The following is a 20,600-nucleotide window of genomic DNA, read 5'->3' as shown; positions in this document are numbered from 1 at the left end:
CTCACCAGAATGGGTAATACCTAACTCTCAGTCACGAGTGTAAGGCAGCTCTGTTTAGAACCTGATGCTTTTTTTTTGCTGCAGTGTTAAATTGACTAAGAGATAAATAAAGAAGTATATTGCAGTAACAGTAATGGCTGTAATCATTGTGTTCATTGGTATTGATCTGGGACGGCGACAGACATCAACAGTTTCCACCCCACAGCATTAACATCTGATAACCCCGATTGGCTGCCCCTCTCTTCTTAAACAGGAGTGTTACATTTGCCATTTTCCATTCCTATGGGGCCATACTTGATTTCAGTGATTGCTGTGAGATCACCACCAATGCCTCCACAATCTCCTTAATTATCGCTTTCAGAATCCTGGCTCATAGTCCATCCGGCCCAGGGTATTTATCCACTTTCAGACCTTTCGGCTTCCCCAGCACCTTCTCTGTAGTGATAGCCACACTCACATCTGTCCCTAACTCTCTTGAAATTCTGATATCCCATTGGTGTCTTCCTATCCAGTACCAAGTACCTGTTCAGTTTCTGAACCACTTCTTTTTTTCCCCTTACTACTTCTCCAGCCTCATTTTGCAGCAGTCCAATGTCCACTCCCGCCTCACTCTTAGCTTTTACATATATAAAAAAATCTCTAGCAATTTTCTTTTATATGACTAGTTTGCTTACCCTCATATTTCATCTTCTTCCCCCTTATTGCTGTACTAGTTGATCTCTGCTGGATTTTAACAGCTTCCCACTAATCTTCACCACATTGTATGCTTTTTCTGTTGCATTTATGTCAGCAATGGTTGTTTTGTCCTCCCCTTGGTATATTTCTTCTTCCTTTGGGATGAATTTCTGCTATGCCTCCTGAATTATCCCAGAATCTCCTGCCATTGATGCTCCACCATCTTTCCTGCTGGACTCCCCTTCAAAATCATTTCTGCTTAGCTCCTCTGTTATCATACCTTTAGTCAATTGTAAAATATTATAACTGATTCAAACGTTTCCTTCTCAAACCGCAGGGTGAATTCTATTACATTATGGTCACCATCTTCTTGGAGTTCCTTCACCTCAAGCTCCCTGATCAACTCTGCCTCATTGCAAATTCAGAATTGCCTTGTGAGTTCTACCACAAGCTTCTCCAAAAAAGCATCTCGTAAACATTTTTTGAATTGTTTTCTTGGGGTTCATTACCAACCTAATTTTCCCAGTCCACTTGCACACTGAAGTCCCCTGTGATTATTGTAATTGTGCCTATCTATATCCTGATTAATTTTCTGCCCCACATCCTGACTATTGTTAAGAGGCCCATACATAACTCCCATCTGAGTCTTTTTCCCTTTGCAGTTTCTCAACTCCACCCACACAGATTCTACGCCTTCCAATTCTGTATCATTTGTTGGTATGGATTTAATTTAATTTCTTACTAACAAGGGAACCCTTCCCCTTCTGTCTATCTGCCTGTCTTTTTGACTGGATATTTAGTTTCTGTCTTGATCCCCTTATAGCCACACCTCTGTGATACTCATAACATTTTACCTGCCAATTTCAATCTGTGCTACAAGGTCATTTATCTTGTTTTGTGTACTGCATGCATTTAAGTACAACACCCTCAGTCCTGAGTTGACCTCCCCCCTCCTGATAGCTGTTCTCTTTCTGCTGTGCCTGAAGTTAGATTCCAGAGCCTTTCCATTCTATCTGACCTATTACTTGTTCTGGAATCTTTCATAACTTCTGAGGAGGCTTCCCCACCTTTAATGTTTTCTATAATTTTCCGTATAAAAGAACCTACACCCTCTCCACACACGTCATTTAGCTTGAGCCCTATCCACATCCTGAATTATGTGATTCTCCAGGACTCTGGTCCCAGCATGATTCAGGTGGACCCTGTTCCATTGGAGCAGCTCCCTCCTTCCCCATTTCTGGTGCCAATGTCCCATGAATTCAAACCTACTTCTCCCAGCCCAGTCTTTGAGCCACGCATTTACAACTTTAACCTTGTTTACTTTGTACCGATTACCTCGTGGCTCAGGTAGTAATCCGGGGATTATTACCATTTTGTTTCTGCTTTTTAATTTGGCCCCTTGCTGCTCATATACCCTGAGCAGAACTTCTTGCTACCTCTGCTGTTGGTACGTACCGTGACAACTAGATCTTTCCCTCCAATCCCAAGTTCCTCTGCAGCCCTGATGAGATATCCTGAATACAGCACCAGGCAGGCAACACGGCCTTTGGGACACTCAATCCTGGCCACAGAGAACAGCATCTATTCCCGTGTCTTTCCTATCCCTGATCACAACTACATTTCTCTTCTCCCCACTCTTGAATAGCTCCCTGTACTGTAGTGCTGTAGTCAGTTTACTCATCACTGCTATGTCCCCTACTCTCATCCACACAGGGACCAAGAAACTCAAGTCTGTTAGACAAGTTTAAGGACTGGGGGTCCTTCAGCACTACTTTCTTGATCCCTCTACCTGCCTTGCTGCGAGTCACAACTCCCTGTCCTAAAAACTGGCCAAACTTGAGGTAGTTAATCCAAGTGGTATGACTGCCTCATAAAACACAGTGTCCAGGTAAATCTCCCCTCCCTAAATTGTCACAGTGTTTGGAGCTCACATTTCAGCTCATCGATTCTGAATCGGAGTTCCTCAAGCAACAATGATTTTCATCTTTAGAGTCAAACTTTCCTCCTATGTATGTTCCAACATAACATCTTTTCTCTTTATGGACTTGTGATTTTGTACAATGGATACCCGAGTTGATATTTACTTATAACAAAGCAGAAAAGAGGGTGTCCATATGTCAGCTTCTATGACTTCCTCAGAGGGCAATGACAGTGTAATCACAGAACACTTTCAACTGTGATAACAAGGTGTAGAGCTGGATGAACACAGCAGGCCAAGCAGCATCAGAGGAGCAGGAAGGCTGACGTTTCGGGCCTAGAACCTTCTTCAGAAATGGGGGAGGGGAAGGGGGTTCTGAAATAAATAGGGAGAGAGGGGGAGGCAGATAGAAGATGGATAGAGGAGAAGATAGATGGAGAGGAGATAGACAGGTCGAAGAGGTGGGGATGGAGGCAGTAAAGGTGAGTATAGGGTGGGGTGTTAGGGAGGGGATAGGTCAGTCCAGGGAGGACGGACAGGTCAAGGGGGTGGGATAAGGTTAGTAGGTAGGAGATGAGGGTGGGGCTTGAGGTGGGAGGAGGGGATAGATGGGAGGAAGGACAGGTTAGGGAGGCGGGGACGAGCTGGGCTGGTTTTGGGATGCAGTAGGGGTAGGGGAGATTTTGAAGCTTGTGAAGTCCACATTGATACCATTGGGCTGCAGGGTTCCCAAGCAGAATATGAGTTGCTGTTCCTGCAACCTTCGGGTGGCATCGTTGTGGCACTGCAGGAGGCCCAGCACAATTAGGACAATCAAGCTGCAAATATTTATCATTGGTTGCATCTTCAAATTACCAAATAGTTTTGAGCTGTGCATGTACTTTTTTGTATGGGTTTATGTTTGGCAATGGTATGGGCAGATGCAATCTAGAACATTAACCTCTTCATGGGAGTCCGATTTACTATGCGGATTCCTGCAGCAGTCAATTTGGAACCTGATTATAGCCTCCCAGCTGAATCAGGCAAATGCTGAATTGTAACTTTACCAGCTGGATCGGGAGTCAGTTAAAATCCACCGAGTGATATAATCAGGTTCTTCTTTAAAGATTCAATTTGTAGTCTGGTCACATTATCAAAGCACAACTGGACATTAAATTCCGGCCTGAAAGTGTCCCATAAGAAATGTTTAAATTGTCTTGTCCCAAAACTCTCTGCCCATGACCAGAAGAATCCCATCCCATATCTGGAAATAGACCAATGGCATGAATCTCTGATCTTGAGATTAAAACTGGTTGGGCTCATTCTTTCATAAAAACTGAAAGTACCGTGGATGCTGTAAATCAGGAACAAAAACAGAAGTTGCTGGAAAAGCTCAGCAGGTCTGGCTGCATCTGTGAAGAAAAAAAAATCAGAGTTAACGTTTTGGGTCCGGTGCCCCTTCCTCAGAACTGAAACGTTAACTTTGATTTTTTCTTCACAGATGCTGCCAGACCTGCTGAGCTTTTCCAGCAACTTCTGTTTTTGTTGCACTCATTCTTTCATCGGTGAGCAGTTGATTAACTCATAAGTGATGATTTCTGCTGGAGACTTGCTGGGAATTAAATTTCACTCTCTCCCAGACCATGTTGCTGAGTTCCTGAATGACCATTAGCCAACGATCATAATCTTAGCTTTAAACTATTGAGGGTCTACTGGTAGATAATGAACAGAATTAATTTACCAAAAAAAGATATTGAATCTGCTTTAAGTTAAAATATGACAGTAATTAATTGTACAATTCAGCCTTTTGGCTTTGAACTTTTAATACAATGTCTGATCATTTAGTACAAAATAATGTTCTTTTCAATGGATAGTCTCCTTTCTCCAATAAGAGAAGAATTAAAACTATAGTGGGAAGGAAAGAAAAATTGTTGTCAGGAGGAGAAAAGAAAATATCCACCAAGGCTCATGAATATGTTTACCTTGACAGGCTGGGGCAGGTGCATCCCAAGAGTAAAATCCATATGGTGATTTCCTGCATACAGCAGTGCTATTTCCAATAAGCCGGTAACCTCGTTCACATGCCCAGCGAACCACACTATTGAGCTGTCCTCCTGTTTGTCTGAGTATTAGACCATGGGGTGGAGATTCTGGAGTGCTGCAGTAAAAGGCTGGGAACAAAACAGTGGGACGTTACATTTGTTTCATTCAATTCCAAATTGCCTCACTTCTGAGTGAAGTTACAAAAGAGGAAAGTGTGAGATTAAAATGATTACCTACCAACATATCGGATGCGAAAGCCTTTTTTGTTAGTACCGTGATCGGCTGACCAGCGAAGAAAAAGTTGGTGACCATTGCTGGTGATATTAAAAGGGGAAGAATAGTCTCCACTGAAGGAGCTCAGCAATGGGCTATGGCTGTTTGGACCTTAGTAGAAACAGAAAATTAGCATGCAAAATTCAATCTACACTTAAAATAAACATAAATTTCAATGTTGAATAAATCATATTTACAATGCAATCTGAAATCAAAGGAACCACTAAAATACTGATGAAAACAGGATGCAAGTAGATTACAAAGGGAGATGTTGGATCAAAAGTTCAATAATGTACTGTGATCAATAGTTCTGCACTTCAAGCACCTACTGTATGTCATACAGCTTATAACAAGTTTTTATTTAGCCTATAACAAGTATTGTGTTATCAATAATTGAAAAACTGCAATATTTATCATTTAAATTACACAATGGATTTTTTCATCATTCAGAAGTCTTGATAACTTCACATGGAATATTTTATGAACATATTAAGAATTTTACATATTGCCATCAGTTAATTTATGTGCTACAAAACAGTTACTTGTAATTGCTAATTTTGTGATATCTAATTTATTGTATTCAAAAATCTCTTATAAGTCAAGTATTCAATGTTTTACTTATAATCTACAGTGTATCCTGTATAAAGGTTTCCTTTATCATTTTCAAAGCTGCATTCTCATATCAGCTTTTTAAACACTTTTCTCGTATCTATTAATAACAATGAAGGTTTATAACACAAGAAACTACCAGAGTGCTAAATTGATTTTCCATGTATTTACACACTCACTCTTGGTTGTTAAATTTTAGTTAGTTGTATTTTATGTTTCTTAGAACCATGATATTTTCAGAAGTCAAATGAAAATGTTTACAGTTGTTAGTTTAATGACCAAGCTTTTTGTTGTTTGCTTTGTTATAATTTTCTAGTTCAATTTTGTCATCTGTAAAAATTAGCAACAGGACATTCTCTCTCCATTAGCATCAAGACACACAAGTGGCATTAATCTGAAAATACATTTAAGTTAGAACTGCATTTTTTTTTTCAATTTCTGATTTGCACTTGTGCTGCCACTGATATTAAAGTTAAAATATGAAGGGAAAAATTGTATAGATGCGACACAAAAGCAGAACAAATGAAAAGATGTCTGATTTCAAACAAATAATTGTGTACAAATTGAAAATGATAGTGTGGCAGTTCTGCTCAGGCACTGTACAGCAGAATAATGCAACAGCAGAAGCATCTTCAAATTGCTGTTGGCATTTATTTCGTACTGGTTTAGTTTTAATGATTCAATGTAAACGTTATTTCTTTATAACTTATGGAGGGCAATTGGCATAGATTTATACAGAGGATATGAGGGCCCATTTGGGCTTGGGCCCTGACTCCTATGAATTGAAGGTCTCCCTACGCCAAAGTTCAGTAGTTCAAGAAGGCACCTCACCAGCATCTTCTCAAAGGCCCCCAAGAATGGCCAATAAATGCTGACCCAGCCAGAAACATTCACTTCCGATGGATGAATTCTAAAAATCAAAAGGTGCAGGCTTGAGTTTCATAAATGATCATGCATGGGCATGGGGAGTGAGGTGTGTGAGTGATGAGGGCTAGACAGCTTAGTGATTTGGAAACAATTTGGTAGAAATCCCAGCAAAAAGGAGGTGGATGTCCTAAATAGCTAACTTTGGAACACAGCAGCTACCGTGGCCAGCTCGGACTTGCACGAGGAAGGACGGCTGGCTACAGTTCATCCCATACCCATCAAACTCCCTCAAACCCACTGGGGAAAAGGTGTCACGTCCTTCAGAGAATTTTTCCTTTGGTAGGTGTGACAAAACAAAAACCTTGCCTTTAATCTCACTTCCAAAAGTCAAATATGTTATTGAATCACGGGATCATTGCAGTGCAGAAGGAGGCCATTCAGCCCATTGTGCCTAAACTGGTTCTCTTATGGAGTGCTAACTCCTGTCTTTTCCCCACATTGCTGCTCATCATTTCCATTCAAATAATCATCCAAATACTCTCTGAAATACCTCTATTGAACCTGCCACTACTACAATTTCAGGCAGCGCAATCCTTACTCTAACTACTTGTCATGTGAAGAAGACTTTTTTCTCACATCACCATTGTTTCTGTTGCAGATCAATTTAATCTTTGCCCTCATATTCTTGATCCTTTTTTAGGATCAGGAACAGCTTCTTCCTGTCTACTCTATCCAGCATGCTCATAATATTGAAAAATAATCAATTCTATCTCAGCCTTCTTTTGTCCAAGGAGAATCATCTCAAACTCTTCAATATATGCTCATAACTGAAGTTTCTCATTCCCAGAACCATTCTTGTAAATCCACACTCTCTCCAATCAATTCAAATCTCTTCTGTAATGGAGTGCTCACACCCATACACGATATACCAGCTGAGGTCTAAAAATTATCCAACATCACCTCCCTAATAATAAAGCTGAGAACACTGTATATTTTATTTATTGCTTTCTCTAACTGTTCTGCTACTTTAAATGATCTGTTGACATAAATAGCCAGGTCCCTTTGCTGCTGCATCCTTTTATTTTGTACTGACTCCCAATGTTCTTCTGACATTTTTCTGCAATGAACCTCATCTGTCACCTATCTGCCAACTCCACCAAGTTGTCAATGTCCTTTTGGAGTTCTGCACTGTCCTCTTCACAGTTCACAATCCTTCCAAGTTTCATGTCATCTGTAAGCTTTGAAATTGTCCCCTGCAGATCAAGATCCAGATCATTAATATATATTAGCAAAAGCAAAAGTACCATATCAATCTCTGGGGAATTCCATGACAAAATTTCCACGAACTCAAACAATATGCATTGACAACTGCTCTTCGTTTCCTACCACACAACCAATTTTGTATCCACGTTGCTGCTTTTTATTCCACGATCTATAACTTGTAATCAGTTACAATCCTAAAAGTGGAATCTAATCCAAGTGACAGAGGTCTCACCCACAAACTGGAGAACGGCCACTACCAGGATTTCCCGAGAAGGGAAGAAGTCCCTTCTCTCTTCCTTCAAAACCTCCAAATGAGAGAGGTTGGTCAGTGAGAAGCTAATGATTCTAAAGTGCAGGCAAGCAGAACGACCAGGAATTCCAGAGATGCATCTACCAGACGCCCAGGATAGCTGAGGGACCTCAAGTCAAAGGTGAGTGAGGGTGGGATGTGGGAACCAAGGTGGGGCCAAAGATGGGAGAAGGGGATTGGAGGAGAGAGTAAAGGTATGGTTTGCAGCAATAGTCCGTCCTCCCTCGTTAAACTGCGGAACCCATAGCAGCAGAAATCTGAGGTGGCCAAGTTATTAAATGTATGTATGACAGAGATAAATAGGTTCTTAATTTGTAAAGGGATCAATGGTTATTTGATGAAGGGAGAAGATTGGGGTTGAGAAAGGTATCAGCAGACTCGATGGGCCAAATGGACTAATTCTGCTGATTCTGAATTCTTAGAATTCCTCAACTGGGCACTGTGCTTTGGCTCTTGGCAAATGCTTTTAGGGCTTCCCACAAGGGGATCGTCCTGCCCATGAATACCAGCAATGGAGGATGGGGCCCTTAACTGGACATTAATTTCCGACTGAGGGACATATTTAGTAACAGTCAGATGGGAAGGTTGGCCACTAGTTAATTTAGGCAGAAGGCAGGCAGGGAGCAGAGTCCACACCCGGCATCTGCCCTCCTGATTAATGCCATACACCTTCAAACTCTGAGCATCAAACTCTGCCTCATGTATTTCTTTGGGTGAGAGGGAATACGGATGCACAAGGAAGGTAGCTTTGTTCTGAGAATACTGTGGAAACTGTTAATCATGAATAGATAATTCTGTTACAATATTGAATTTGAGAATCATTTTCTTTGGGGGCATAATGGTCTAATGAGATCTTCTCAGCCACAATAACTATGAGACCTGCATCAATGCAATTTAAAAAATCATTCATAATTGTGTATTATGACCAGTATCATCCTATACTGAAGTGTTGCTTGAAAAGTAAATGCTCAATACTACTTTGACTTTCAAACAGAGCAAAATTATTCAGAAAGTCTGCCTATTTGGTTATGTATTCCGTAAACAAAATGTCCTTGCCAGCATGCACATTTCTTTGCAATTAGCATTTAAATTGCATTATTTTTTCTGCCTAAAGCCACTCTAAGTCAAATGCCTTTGACGCAAGTGAATTTTACTCAATTCCATATGGGGATTGTTTTTATGCTTGAGGTTATTCCACTCCTGAAGTTGAAAGAATGAAATTTGTTATAAATGATTCAGCATTCAGGCTTGATACAAGGTATTCTTCAGATATATAATGAAAAAAAAAGAAAATAATCTCTCAAATGGGCAAGGAATGTCTGTTTTTCCATCAGAAATAATGCTGAAGGAAGTTTCTCTGATCACTCAGATCTTAGTGAAAATTAGAATCTGAAATCACCCTTGGGTTCCACCAACTTCCACTGATAGAGTCAGAGAGTCATATTGCATGGAAGGCAGACGCTTCGGTCCAATCAGGCCATGCCAACTATAATACCAAAGTAAACTCGTCCCACCTGACTGCACTTGGCCCACATCCTTCCAATTATTTCTCATTCATGTACTTACCTAAATGTCTTTTAGACATTGTATATGTACCCACATCCACCACTTCCTTTGGAAGTTCATTCCACACACAAACGACTCTGTGTAAAAACGTTGTCTCTCATGTCTTTTTTGAATCTTTCTCCTCTCACCTTAAAAAAATATGCCCTCTAGTCCTGAAATCCTCCATCCTAGGGAAAAAGACATCTGCAGAAAGTCAAGTACTTTTTTTTGAGATGCAGGTGTTTGTTTGAGATTTCCGCATGTGACCTGCTGTGTGCATACCTAAGGTATGCTGCAGTTTACATGTGTGTATCTCAGATAACAGAAGGGTCTAGGCCTGAAACGTCAGCTTTCCTGCTCCTTTGATGCTGCTTGGCCTGCTGTGTTCATCCAGCTCTACACCTTGTTATCTCAGATTCTCCAGCATCGGCAGTTCCTACTATCTCATGAACATTGGATGAGCATTTTAAGTTATTTATCATTTGAGTTTGTAATTGAAGGGCCCAAAATGTGAATTAGTCAAGGCCAAATCTTGGCCTGTAATGAATGCCTAGAGAGCAAGGGGATGACATGCCTACTATTTACTAGTTGAGAGGGTAACAGAGAAAGGGTCATGGCAGCAAAAAATTGATGGTTCCTATCTGACTGACTGAGCAACGATTATCCTCCAGATGTTTCCTTATTAACTCATTCAGCTATGTTATCATGCACCTCTGTAGCAGGTGGGACTTGAACCTGGCCTACTGGTCCAGAGATAGGAACACTGATGATTGTTGTCCAAAAGCTCAGCTTTACTCCGCACCACTTGTCCACTGTTAGTCTTGTCAAAGATTTTGCCTAGCATCCAGGTCTGGATAGGTTGCAAGTCTTTCCAACTAATGCTTGAGACATTTAAATGCAAGGAGCTGTACTTGCATAAATTAAGCCAAATCTAAAGGCCTTTTAATTTGGCAGGTGTGACCCCCAAGCAGAAGATCCACCCTACGTATGGTAAATCCCATCTTCTATGCAAGAGAAGGTGGCAAGATATAAATTGCACAGCGGGAAACCCAAACTCAACATGACCATTTGAAAATCTTGCTGAATGTAAACAAATGATATTTTCACTATGTTAACAGCTACATCTGCAATCCAGGAATGTCAATTTTGTAGAAGGACATAAACACTCTTGAAGGATGAATGAAGTCTGCTAAGCGGTATGAGCTGAATTTATTTAAATCTCCAGCCCCTTAAACATGAAAAGCTGCACTTTTCAGTGGAATGAAAAACACCTGCAGCTACAGTACATTGATTGACAGACTTTCTGGTTTAGTTTGAAAGCGTATCACCATCTCTTCCTACAATTTCAATATATAATTTTATTTTTTACATTTACCAAGGGCCATAATTAGAGCTCAGACAGTCTTTGATGCTTGATTTATTTTGAAAAGGTTGAAAGTTACTTATCTTGATGGGTGGGTGGGGAACAGCTGAGTCCTTATTTCAATTGACAGTTTTAAAAAGCAACAAAAGGATAGATTTTTTGTTGATGTAGTTACTGAATAGAAGTTTGGTTTTTGTGACAAATTGACTCCTTAAGGGGATTTCAAATCTTCGAAAGTATTTAAAGGATGAAAGATTTTACTCCCTCAATTGAGTGTGAGTGAGACGTTTCTGACACTTTCAGAAACTTGTTTTGTGGACATTTCCTCACTGGTTGGGGAAGTTAAGCCAAATATTTTCCCAACTCCTGTTATCTGTTTTGGAGATGAAAATCCAGACCAGGGTTTTAGTTAAATTCTACAGTTTCATGAATTGGAAAACAAGTTCAATACTGTACAAATTTGAAAGATGGATATTTGAGGGTGAATCAAACTTATCAATCAAAAGGAATTGTTTGCGGCCATGTTGTCTGAATCTTCAATAAATTAATTTTGATTAGGATTCATAGACACATATTTGCTTCAAATCCAACGTAAAGAACCTGAGAGATGCATCACAATTAAGGATGTTGTGGAAATGAAAAGACTCATGCATTTCAAAACTCAGCAAAACTAAATTATCATCCTGTTCACTGCAGAGAAAATTTACAATTGAAATAGTCTTTTAATATATGTGGAAATGTGCTTCTTTAATGTGATTTAAATGTTCATAGACAGAAAGCTTAATGTAGAATTGTTTCTCTCCTTTTAATTGCAAATATGTAACTGTTTTTCTTGGTCCCATTTAAAGGCTCAACTTAGGTTCTATCCTACCTATGTTATTCCTTCTCATCTGTACTTAGAGCAAAGTCTCACATAATCCAACAAAACACGACATGTTGAATCTTCATCAAACTGTACTTTTATATGTCTATTTCAGATTGTAATATAACCTTTCATGTCACTGGGCAAGAAAGAATTATCATTAGCAACCATTACCCAACATTTTCTATTTACGTGAATTACATGGCTATATTGGATGCCAGGTTGATATTGTTGCCAGAAAAAAATTGGACATCAGACACAAAGCAAACAAAAAGCTATACTTGCATGAGAAACACTGACTCTTCAACAAGAAAAAAACTGTTAGTACAGCCATTTTATATTGAGTCAGATATCAGGATTGTATTTATTTATTTAAATGCTGACCTTTCATTTCACTCACATTGAGTTGGTATCAAAGAAGGAAATTAGTGGCTGCGTTACTTCTTTGTTAAATGGAATATCCCTTCCTCACTAAAATGGTACAAAGCCCAGTGTGTCTAGAATTGTGGTTACTGTGCGTTCAAAAATGTAGGTCAAATGATGTATTAATACAAACAGCAGTGGCTCTTGTATAAAGTCACAAATGTAGCCTATTTATTATCAGATAAAATATTTGTTTGTTGCAGTAACAAGAAAAGAAATACTTGCATCTATATGGCATTTTTCTTGAACTTAGGACATCCCAAAGTGTCAATCAGAAACTGTTGAAGATTCTGAGTTTTAATACAGGATTGTTTTTTTCAAAATTCAAGTTTAGTTCAGAGTAAGTGTTCTTCAGATCATAATTAATTCAGTGATCTGTGTTGGGTCCACTTTCTTTTGTCATTTATATAAATGATTTAAATGAGAATATAGAAGACAGTGAAGAAGATTATCTAAGAGATTTTAATCAATTGGTTTAATAGGATGAAGAATAGCAAATGAAGTTTAATTTGGATAAATGAGAGGCAATGCATTTTGTAGAACAAAGGCTTCTACAATTAACAGTAGGGCCTTTGGCAATGTTGTGGAACAGAGAGACCTAGGGGTTTGGGTACATAATTTCTTGAATTTTGCATCACATATAGATAGGATGGTTAAGAAGGTGTTTAGCATGCTTGTCTTCATTGCTCAGACCTTTGATTATAGGAATTGGGACATTATGCTAAGGTTGTGGAAGATGTTTGTGAGACCTCTTCTGGCGTACAGTTCTGTTCTCCTTGTTACAGGAAGGATATTTTTAAGCTGGAGAGGGTTCAGAAGTGATTTACCAGGTGTTGTCAGAAATGGTGGGTTTGAGTTACAAGGGGAAGCTGGAAAGGCTGGGACTTATTCCACTGGAGTGTAGGAGATTGAGAGGTGACCATACAACCATTTATAAAATCATCAAGGGTACGGATAAAATGAATGGCAGGTGTCTTTCCCCTGGGGTGGGGTGGTTTCAAGACGAGGCGTCATATTTTTGAGATGAAAGGAGAAAGATTTAAAAAAAGGCATGGGAGCAATTTTTTTTTTTTACACAGAGGGTTGTTCATGTATGGAATGAACTTCCAGAGGAATGATGGATGTGGGTAAAGTTACAACATTTAAAAGATATTTAGATAAGTTTATGAAGAAGAAATATTTGGAGGGATATGGGCTAAGCACAGCCAGGTGGAACTAGGTTAGTTTGGGATTATGGTTGGCATGGATGGTTGGACCAGACAATCTGTTTCTAGCTGTATGACTCTTTATGAGTTAGACTTTATTTAACGTCTGTTGCAGCAGGATTTTATGTTAAGTTTCATGAATCAAATACATTATGTAGCAATATAAATATACTATCATACATTCTATTGCCTTCCTGCCTAAGTTTGATAAATTATTTGGCAATGCAAAATGAAATAAGAGATAAAGCCCAGAAACTGGCTATGAAATAATGGCTTACAAGTGTTAGCATGTTCATCCATCAATTTTAGTTCACTGGCAACACTGAGGATCGATCCATAAAAACAAAGGACATGACCATATAAATCTCTGCTGGTACTTCAGTTCAGTACTCAGAGTGTTGCATTATCGGGGAGCTATTTTTTCAGATGAAAATGAGTCACCATCTGCCCTCTCAGGTAGGCCTACAAGTTTCTTGGTTGGAATTTTCACAGGATTCTGGAAGAGTTACTGTTTATAAAGTCTAAGATGTTCTGAACGTTAATTACATAAAAGTGCCTTTGACTGAATGAGGTCAATGCACCATTTGTTTGACTCTGACAAGACATTAATGCAATCACTCAGAACATTGGTAAGAAAGAAAAAATGGCTAGCCTCCAGTCATAGTAAGCAGAAACCCTGGTTGCAGAGAGCTTCTTCCACTGATACCGGTAGATTATCAAGGGTTAGATCATAAGATCACTCTGTGGGAGGTTTGCAATGGGGTGCTCAAGATATTCAGAGATGTAAATTAGATTTTATTTTGTTTAAATTTTACTTCAGGCTACTAGCTGTCGGTACATAATGATGTATGATTTTAGATGACTTTATCAATGTTGGGTAAACTGCAGGCAGTGAAACATTTAAGTATCATCCTGCAACTGTAAGCCAGTGAAATTCTTCTTGCTTTTTCCTCTGTGGCATAAGACTTATTGTTCTCTCAATTGTATAAATTGGATTTTAAATTTGAAAATTCAACCATAAAATATTACCCATAGGAAAGGTGGAATAGAACAAACAATCTGCACTTACCTTCTCTGAACAGTTTATGAAGCTCAAAGAATTTGGACCACAAAGGGAACTTTTCAAATGCATGTGTCACATTCTCTAATTCCAGCTGGAAAACAAACTATTGATAGACTGACTATTTGTAGTTTCTGAGTAGATTCTTTTCTTGACTTGGCTATGAAAACCATGTAATTAAATTTCTGCACCTGCCTTCCACAACTATTGCCTGACATGCTTACAATTTTCAGTATATTTGGTGTTAATCGTAAGGTAATGCTTCTTGAAGGTGGTGCAAAATATGGATAAGTTAGTAACTTCTGAGTTCCATTACGTGGTCCAAAATTTGCTAGAAGAGTAATCTAAAGTGGAGATAGTGAGACCTGCAGATGCTGGAGTCAGAGATAACAGCGTGGAGCTGGAGGGACACAACAGGCCAGGCAGTATCAGAGGAGCAGGAAAGTTGACGTTTCGGGTCAGGAACCTTCCTCCAGCTCCACACCGTGTTCTCTCTTAATCTAAAGTGGAGGTGTGTGAGAAACAATTCGGTCAGGAATACCTAGTTCTTGATGGCTCTGGCTATTATTTTACTACTAAAATATCACATTGATGCACAGAATGTAATGCACTGGGTATCTGATGAGGTAAAGAAATATTGGATGCTATTTATAACGGTTTTGAAGTTACCATCAAAAACCTCCAGCTCATCAAACTCTTTCTCCGTCTGGAAGAATTCAAAGAACAAGGTGATGTTGTAACCCTTTTCTACAATAATGCTCCAAGCACAGGTTTGGAAGTTGGGGTAGCTGTCTGGGTAACCAGGGCTCAATATGACACCTGTCGAATCAGTTCGCATCTCATTGACTGGACACAGAACTGTAAGTAAAAAGGAAACAAACAATAATTACACTGGACAACTTTTCAGGATATTTAGTGTTCTGAATAAGTCAACTAAAAACCTGAACTATAGGATATGCCTAGAGTATACATTCTTGATTCTTCAATACAATAAAATCTGAAATATTTATCATGATTTACGCAAACAGTTTTTTTCTGCTAAGTCACTTCTCTTGTATGGTCTGGATGGATTGAAAAACAGTGCATCATTACCCTGTTGTGATAAAGTTTACAATTTCAGGTATTACTTTCTGCATTTAGGTCTTCAGTTAAATCTTTATTGAGGCATTCATGGCAGTGATAGAGAAAAACACATTACAATTGGACTTATTTTCCTTCAACAGCTAATACATGCAAAATGGGTTTTATACTTTATACTTGCTTAAAGCTTTCCACTCAAGAATCTCCACTGTATTTAAAATACTCTCATATTTCATCCTGACATTGAAGTCTTAGACATAGATATTCAGGAGGTTATTAGATGTATTGAGTCAGAAATATCAAAATTTAGCCCTTTTGCTTCCTGAGACCAACATATCTTGTGTCACTCTCTGGTTTCCTTCTTTCTACTATCCGTGGAATCCGATGAAGGGTTTTAATATAACAAATATAATCAGTGAAATACTTGCAGCATCTATGCAGTCCAGTGAAGCTAAGTTAATATCAGTATCCAGAGTCCTGTATGTAGGATGCTTCAACATTCTGACCATTGCAAACATTAATGAAGCCTCTGTCCCCTTCACTATCGGATTTGTGATATCAAATATGAGAGGACAAAAACAATTGTTGCTTATTAATGTTGTCTCAAACCAGAGAACTGATATTATTATGAAATGCTATCTCTCTTTCCAGTGAATACTCATCCAAAATTTTTACAGGTAAAAAATCAATAACGTTTTGTAGATAACTAAATGGATAGCGATGAATTATAGGACAATGTATTTTATGTGACTGAAAACGATAGTAACTCTGTTGACTATTGAGTTTATAAAATTTTATGAGACTGTTTAGAAGCAGGAAATGCCATGTTTCTATTGATTATCCTATCTGCAAAATAGTTGTGATGTTCTGAAGGTCACACGGACATTGAATGAAAACTTTCAGTGATTATTTGTTTTTTGCAGGTGTATGATGAAAAGTTTGCATCTTGCCATTGGATTTTTAACTTCTATCTGCTTTTCTGAATATTACTTTCTAAGCTTCTAAATTATTGTATCAAATTAAATTTAGCTGCACAGTTTGAATTCTGCTATCAGAAAAGTGGGATTAGGAAACAATGTGTTGGGGGAATTTATTACTTTGACAAACAGCATCACATTCTTCAGGTCAATTCATCAGGTCAGGAGTATGAGCATATTGAAAGTGATGTTAGAAACAACCAGAGATAGTAGGAACTGCAGATGCTGGAGAATCCGAGACAACAAGGTGCAGGGCTGGATGAACACAGCAGGCCAAGCAGCATCATAGGAACAGAGAGGCTGACGTTGATGAAGGGTCTAGGCCCGAAACGTCAGCCTCTCTGCTCCTATGATGCTGCTTGGCCTGCTGTGTTCATCCAGCCCTGCACCTTGTTGTCTTAGAAACAACCATGCTGATTGCCCCCAATGTGTGAATTAGGATATTCTACTTATTGCTTTTCTCAGGCACATCACATCACGAGTGTTTAATTTTCAGAATTTGAAAGAAGCTCTGAGCTCAGAGAAAATGTTTATTTGATTTCTGTTTATGCTGAGTATTGCAATTCTGAAAACGAGAAAAAAACATATGCATACAGACATAAATGGATTTTTTGTTTCATTTGATCATGTGGGACAAATGCTGGAATCTCTGATCCATGCCAAGAAACAGCTTAGGACTTCTGGTCAAAGGATCAATGGGAAAAAAAAAATCAAGCTGCAGCTAGAATTTGCACACCCAACGTAACACTATTTAGAGTCATAGAGTCATAGAGATGTATAACACAGAAACAGACCGTTCAATTCAATTTGTCTGTGCTGACCAGATACCCTAAATTAATCTAGTCCCATTTGCCAGCATTTGGCCTGTTTCTCTCCAAACTCTTCGTATTCATGTACTCATTCGGGTGCCTCTTAAATGTTGTAATTGTACCAACATCCATCACTTCCTCTGGCAGTTCATTCCATACACGCACCATCATCTGCGTGAAAAAGTTGCTCCTTCAGGTCCCTTTTAAATCTTTCCACTCTCACCTTAAACCTATGCCCTCTAGTTTTGGACTCTTCTCTTTAGCTCCAGCTATTTTCCTGGTGATGAGTTCTCAGCATACCTTTTATCTACATTCCCTCCTCCACCAAGGAATAAATTCTTAGCTGTCTATGGGAATTTCACATTTTACAAAGTGTAATGAGCACTGACAAGGCACTAGAAAATTCCCCAGATGTTGCTGAGGATATCAACAGTACCACTATACTAGTATACAGCCATAATATTAGGTATGGGTAGCGCAGTTGCTCAGTGGTTAGCACTGCTACCTCACAGCACCAGGGACCCGGGTTCGATTCCACCCTTGGGCGACTGTCTGTGTGGAGTTTGCACATTGTCCCCGTGTCTGTGTGGGTTTCCTCCGAGTGCTCCGGTTTCCTCCCACTGATCAAAGATGTGCAGATTAGGTGGATTGGCCATGCTAAATTACCTTGTAGTGTTCAGGGATGTATAAATGAGGTGGGTTACAGGGGGATGGGTCTGGGAAGGATACTTTGTAGGTTTGTGAGGACTTGTTGGGCCAAAGGGCCTGTTTCCACACTGTAGGGATTCTATGAACTAGTATTATGGCTGTTATAATTGTTGAACATCCCTGTAGCCATTTATTTTTTGTCATGAGTGTTAAACGGAGTGACCCTACTGGAGATTGTATGCTGGTTGCAGTTTTGTTTGTGGATCAATGGATCAATAACATCCCTTTCTGAGCAAACCAAATATCCAAATTAATTAAAGTCAGCATTCGAGGTTGCATGGTCTGGAGATAAAAACCCTAAATATTTTTCACCTTCATTTTTATTTCGACAGCTGAATAAACACTTCTCAGAAATTTGATTGGATGGAAACCAGTAACTTATGTGAACAATTAGGATTGTATTGAGATGAAAGACAGTTGTTATTGCATCAATAAGAAGTGCAAACCTTCACAAGATGGAGGAGCAGCATCCATTTGTAAACGTTCTCCTAGCCGACAAGTGAGAATTTCCTTACCAATCAGAGTGAATCCTGGTAAACAATGGAATCTTATGAGGTCTCCTGTGAGGCAATGAGAACAATATATAAGATACAATGTTCACTCTAAAATTGCCATTGCAAGTTCTTCTTAATTTATTTTGAATTATCCAAAACACTTGAATTTAAATATTTCTAATCAAGTGAAATAAAGATTTCTTATATTATTTGCTGTAACCAAATAGACTTCAGATAAAGCAAGACTGAAGATACCTGAAACCAAATCATTGAAAAATGAAGCACAATTAAATAATTCTGTAGAACTGAGACTTTTTTCCGAGTAGTCAGTAATTTTTGATTAAGCAAGTGAGAAATTAAATTATGTTCTGTCTGAGTGTCTTTTTTTTTGTCGAAAACTATTTTTGGAAGGAAGAAAGCCAAGTAACACAGATCAAAAATAAAGTCACGTGGTTATGGTTTCATGGAGGTTTTCATGGTTGGAGCTACTGTTAACTGTAAAAGCAATTTGAGGTAAAAGGTCTTTTACTCAAGCCTGACATACATTTAGTTATATCTTAAATTGTTTTATTTTTAACTTAAAGAATGTAACAGGTCTATGTATATGAGATAATTGATTAATTTGACCTTTAATTTATTTTAGGTATTTACAGTTTTTTTGTAGAATTCCACTAGGTTTTTGAAGTTAAAGAACATTGATATCAATTTTCCAGAGTGGTTGGTTGTATTAATTGGGACCTTTCGGAGATTTAAAAAAAAACACTGAGAAGTGATTCTATCTTTACGGAGAAGTGACTCTATATTGTCTAGGCAGATGCATAATAGAACAGAACAGAAATTTATTGTCACGTGTGTTTTACTTGACAGATACAGTGAAAAGTTTTATAAATAGCCCCACCACATGCCTACATTAATGACAGAAGTCATACATAATAATAAAAAAAGTGTAAAATAAAGACAAAGTTCATCACAGTTCAGCTAACGGAACCTGGGCTTGGGGAAAGCTGATTTTGGAATGATGGAATACCTGAATGATGCAATTGGGATGCTAGTTAGTAGGCCGGAAGCCTCTGTCGAAGGAGATTGCCAAGCCAGGCCAAGACTGCCATCCCTGGGCAAGACTGCCTGCTAGGCTGCTGGAATACCTGGATGCTGAAGACGAAGAATTCCTCCACGAGGGGACGATACCTACACGCTGGGACAGGACTACCACACCAGGAGACCACCATGCTGGGCCAAGATCACACTTCTCCTCCTTCAGGTACCCAGGCCTAACTGCAGACCTGGACCCTTACTAAACGACCTCACTAGACACCAATAAATATCAATCTAAAATGGATAAGCTGTTGCAAAAGATAATTTCACAAAGCGATTGGCATGTCAAAAAATGAATCAGGAGAATGTAAGAAGTTATGTCACAAAGCTCACCATTAATTTTAAGGGAACCATACAGTAATTGGGTCGATACTATCTAGCAAAACTGAATTTGATCCTGAATTGTTCATGCCAATACTACTAAGCTAATTAGAGTTCAGGATGTCCCTGATTACACAGAAGCTCGTGAACAGTAGGGGTAATAATTGGTCATTAAAAGTTCCATACATAAATAGGAAGAACAAAGATAGAAGAACTTCAGTTAAGGAAAGAGAACTAAAAAGCTGTACACAGACAAAATGAATGGCTCTTTAATTGAATGCATGTCGTAGTCAAATGAAATCAATATGTACCACAAATACAGGTTAATGGGTATGATCTTGCAGCATGGCGAAACATGGAGGAACTTCTTCACCCGAAGGGTTGTGAATCTGTGGAATTCCCTGCCCAGTGAAGCGGTTGAAGCTACCTCACTGAATGTTTTTAAGGCAAGGCTAGATAAATTTTTGAACAGTAAAGGAATTAAGGGTTATGGTGAGTGGGCGGGTAAGTGGAGCTGAGTCTCAAAAAGATCAGCCATGATCTTATTAAATGGGGAGGCAGGCTCGAGGGGCCAGATGGCCTACTCCTGCTCCTAGTTCTTATGTTCTCAGTGGATCAAAGCTGGAAACAAAATATTCAGGGGTATTTGACTGTTCGAAAGCACAAGCAGGAAGGAAAGGGTGGTGAAGTAGCATTTTTAATACAGGATGGAATAAGTATG

General features: G+C 38.9%; 1 protein-coding gene across 1 annotated transcript in view; it reads right to left on the bottom strand.

Moving 5' to 3' along the window:
- The window catches only part of csmd3b (CUB and Sushi multiple domains 3b), a 1,719,816-nt gene that overhangs the window by 103,710 nt on the left and 1,595,506 nt on the right, over nt 1–20,600 (bottom strand). Inside the window, 4 exon segments of the mRNA XM_048595770.1 lie at nt 4,555–4,743; nt 4,853–4,999; nt 15,065–15,253; nt 18,416–18,529. Of these exon segments, the coding sequence (XP_048451727.1) occupies nt 4,555–4,743; nt 4,853–4,999; nt 15,065–15,253; nt 18,416–18,529 (639 nt within the window).

This window comes from Rhincodon typus, chromosome 4 (genome assembly GCF_021869965.1).
Source record: "Rhincodon typus isolate 14 chromosome 4, sRhiTyp1.1, whole genome shotgun sequence".
In the NCBI taxonomy this organism is placed as follows: Eukaryota; Metazoa; Chordata; class Chondrichthyes; order Orectolobiformes; family Rhincodontidae; genus Rhincodon; species Rhincodon typus.
The sequence above is the reverse complement of the archived record's forward strand: the minus strand, read 5'-3'. Positions and strand labels throughout refer to the sequence as shown.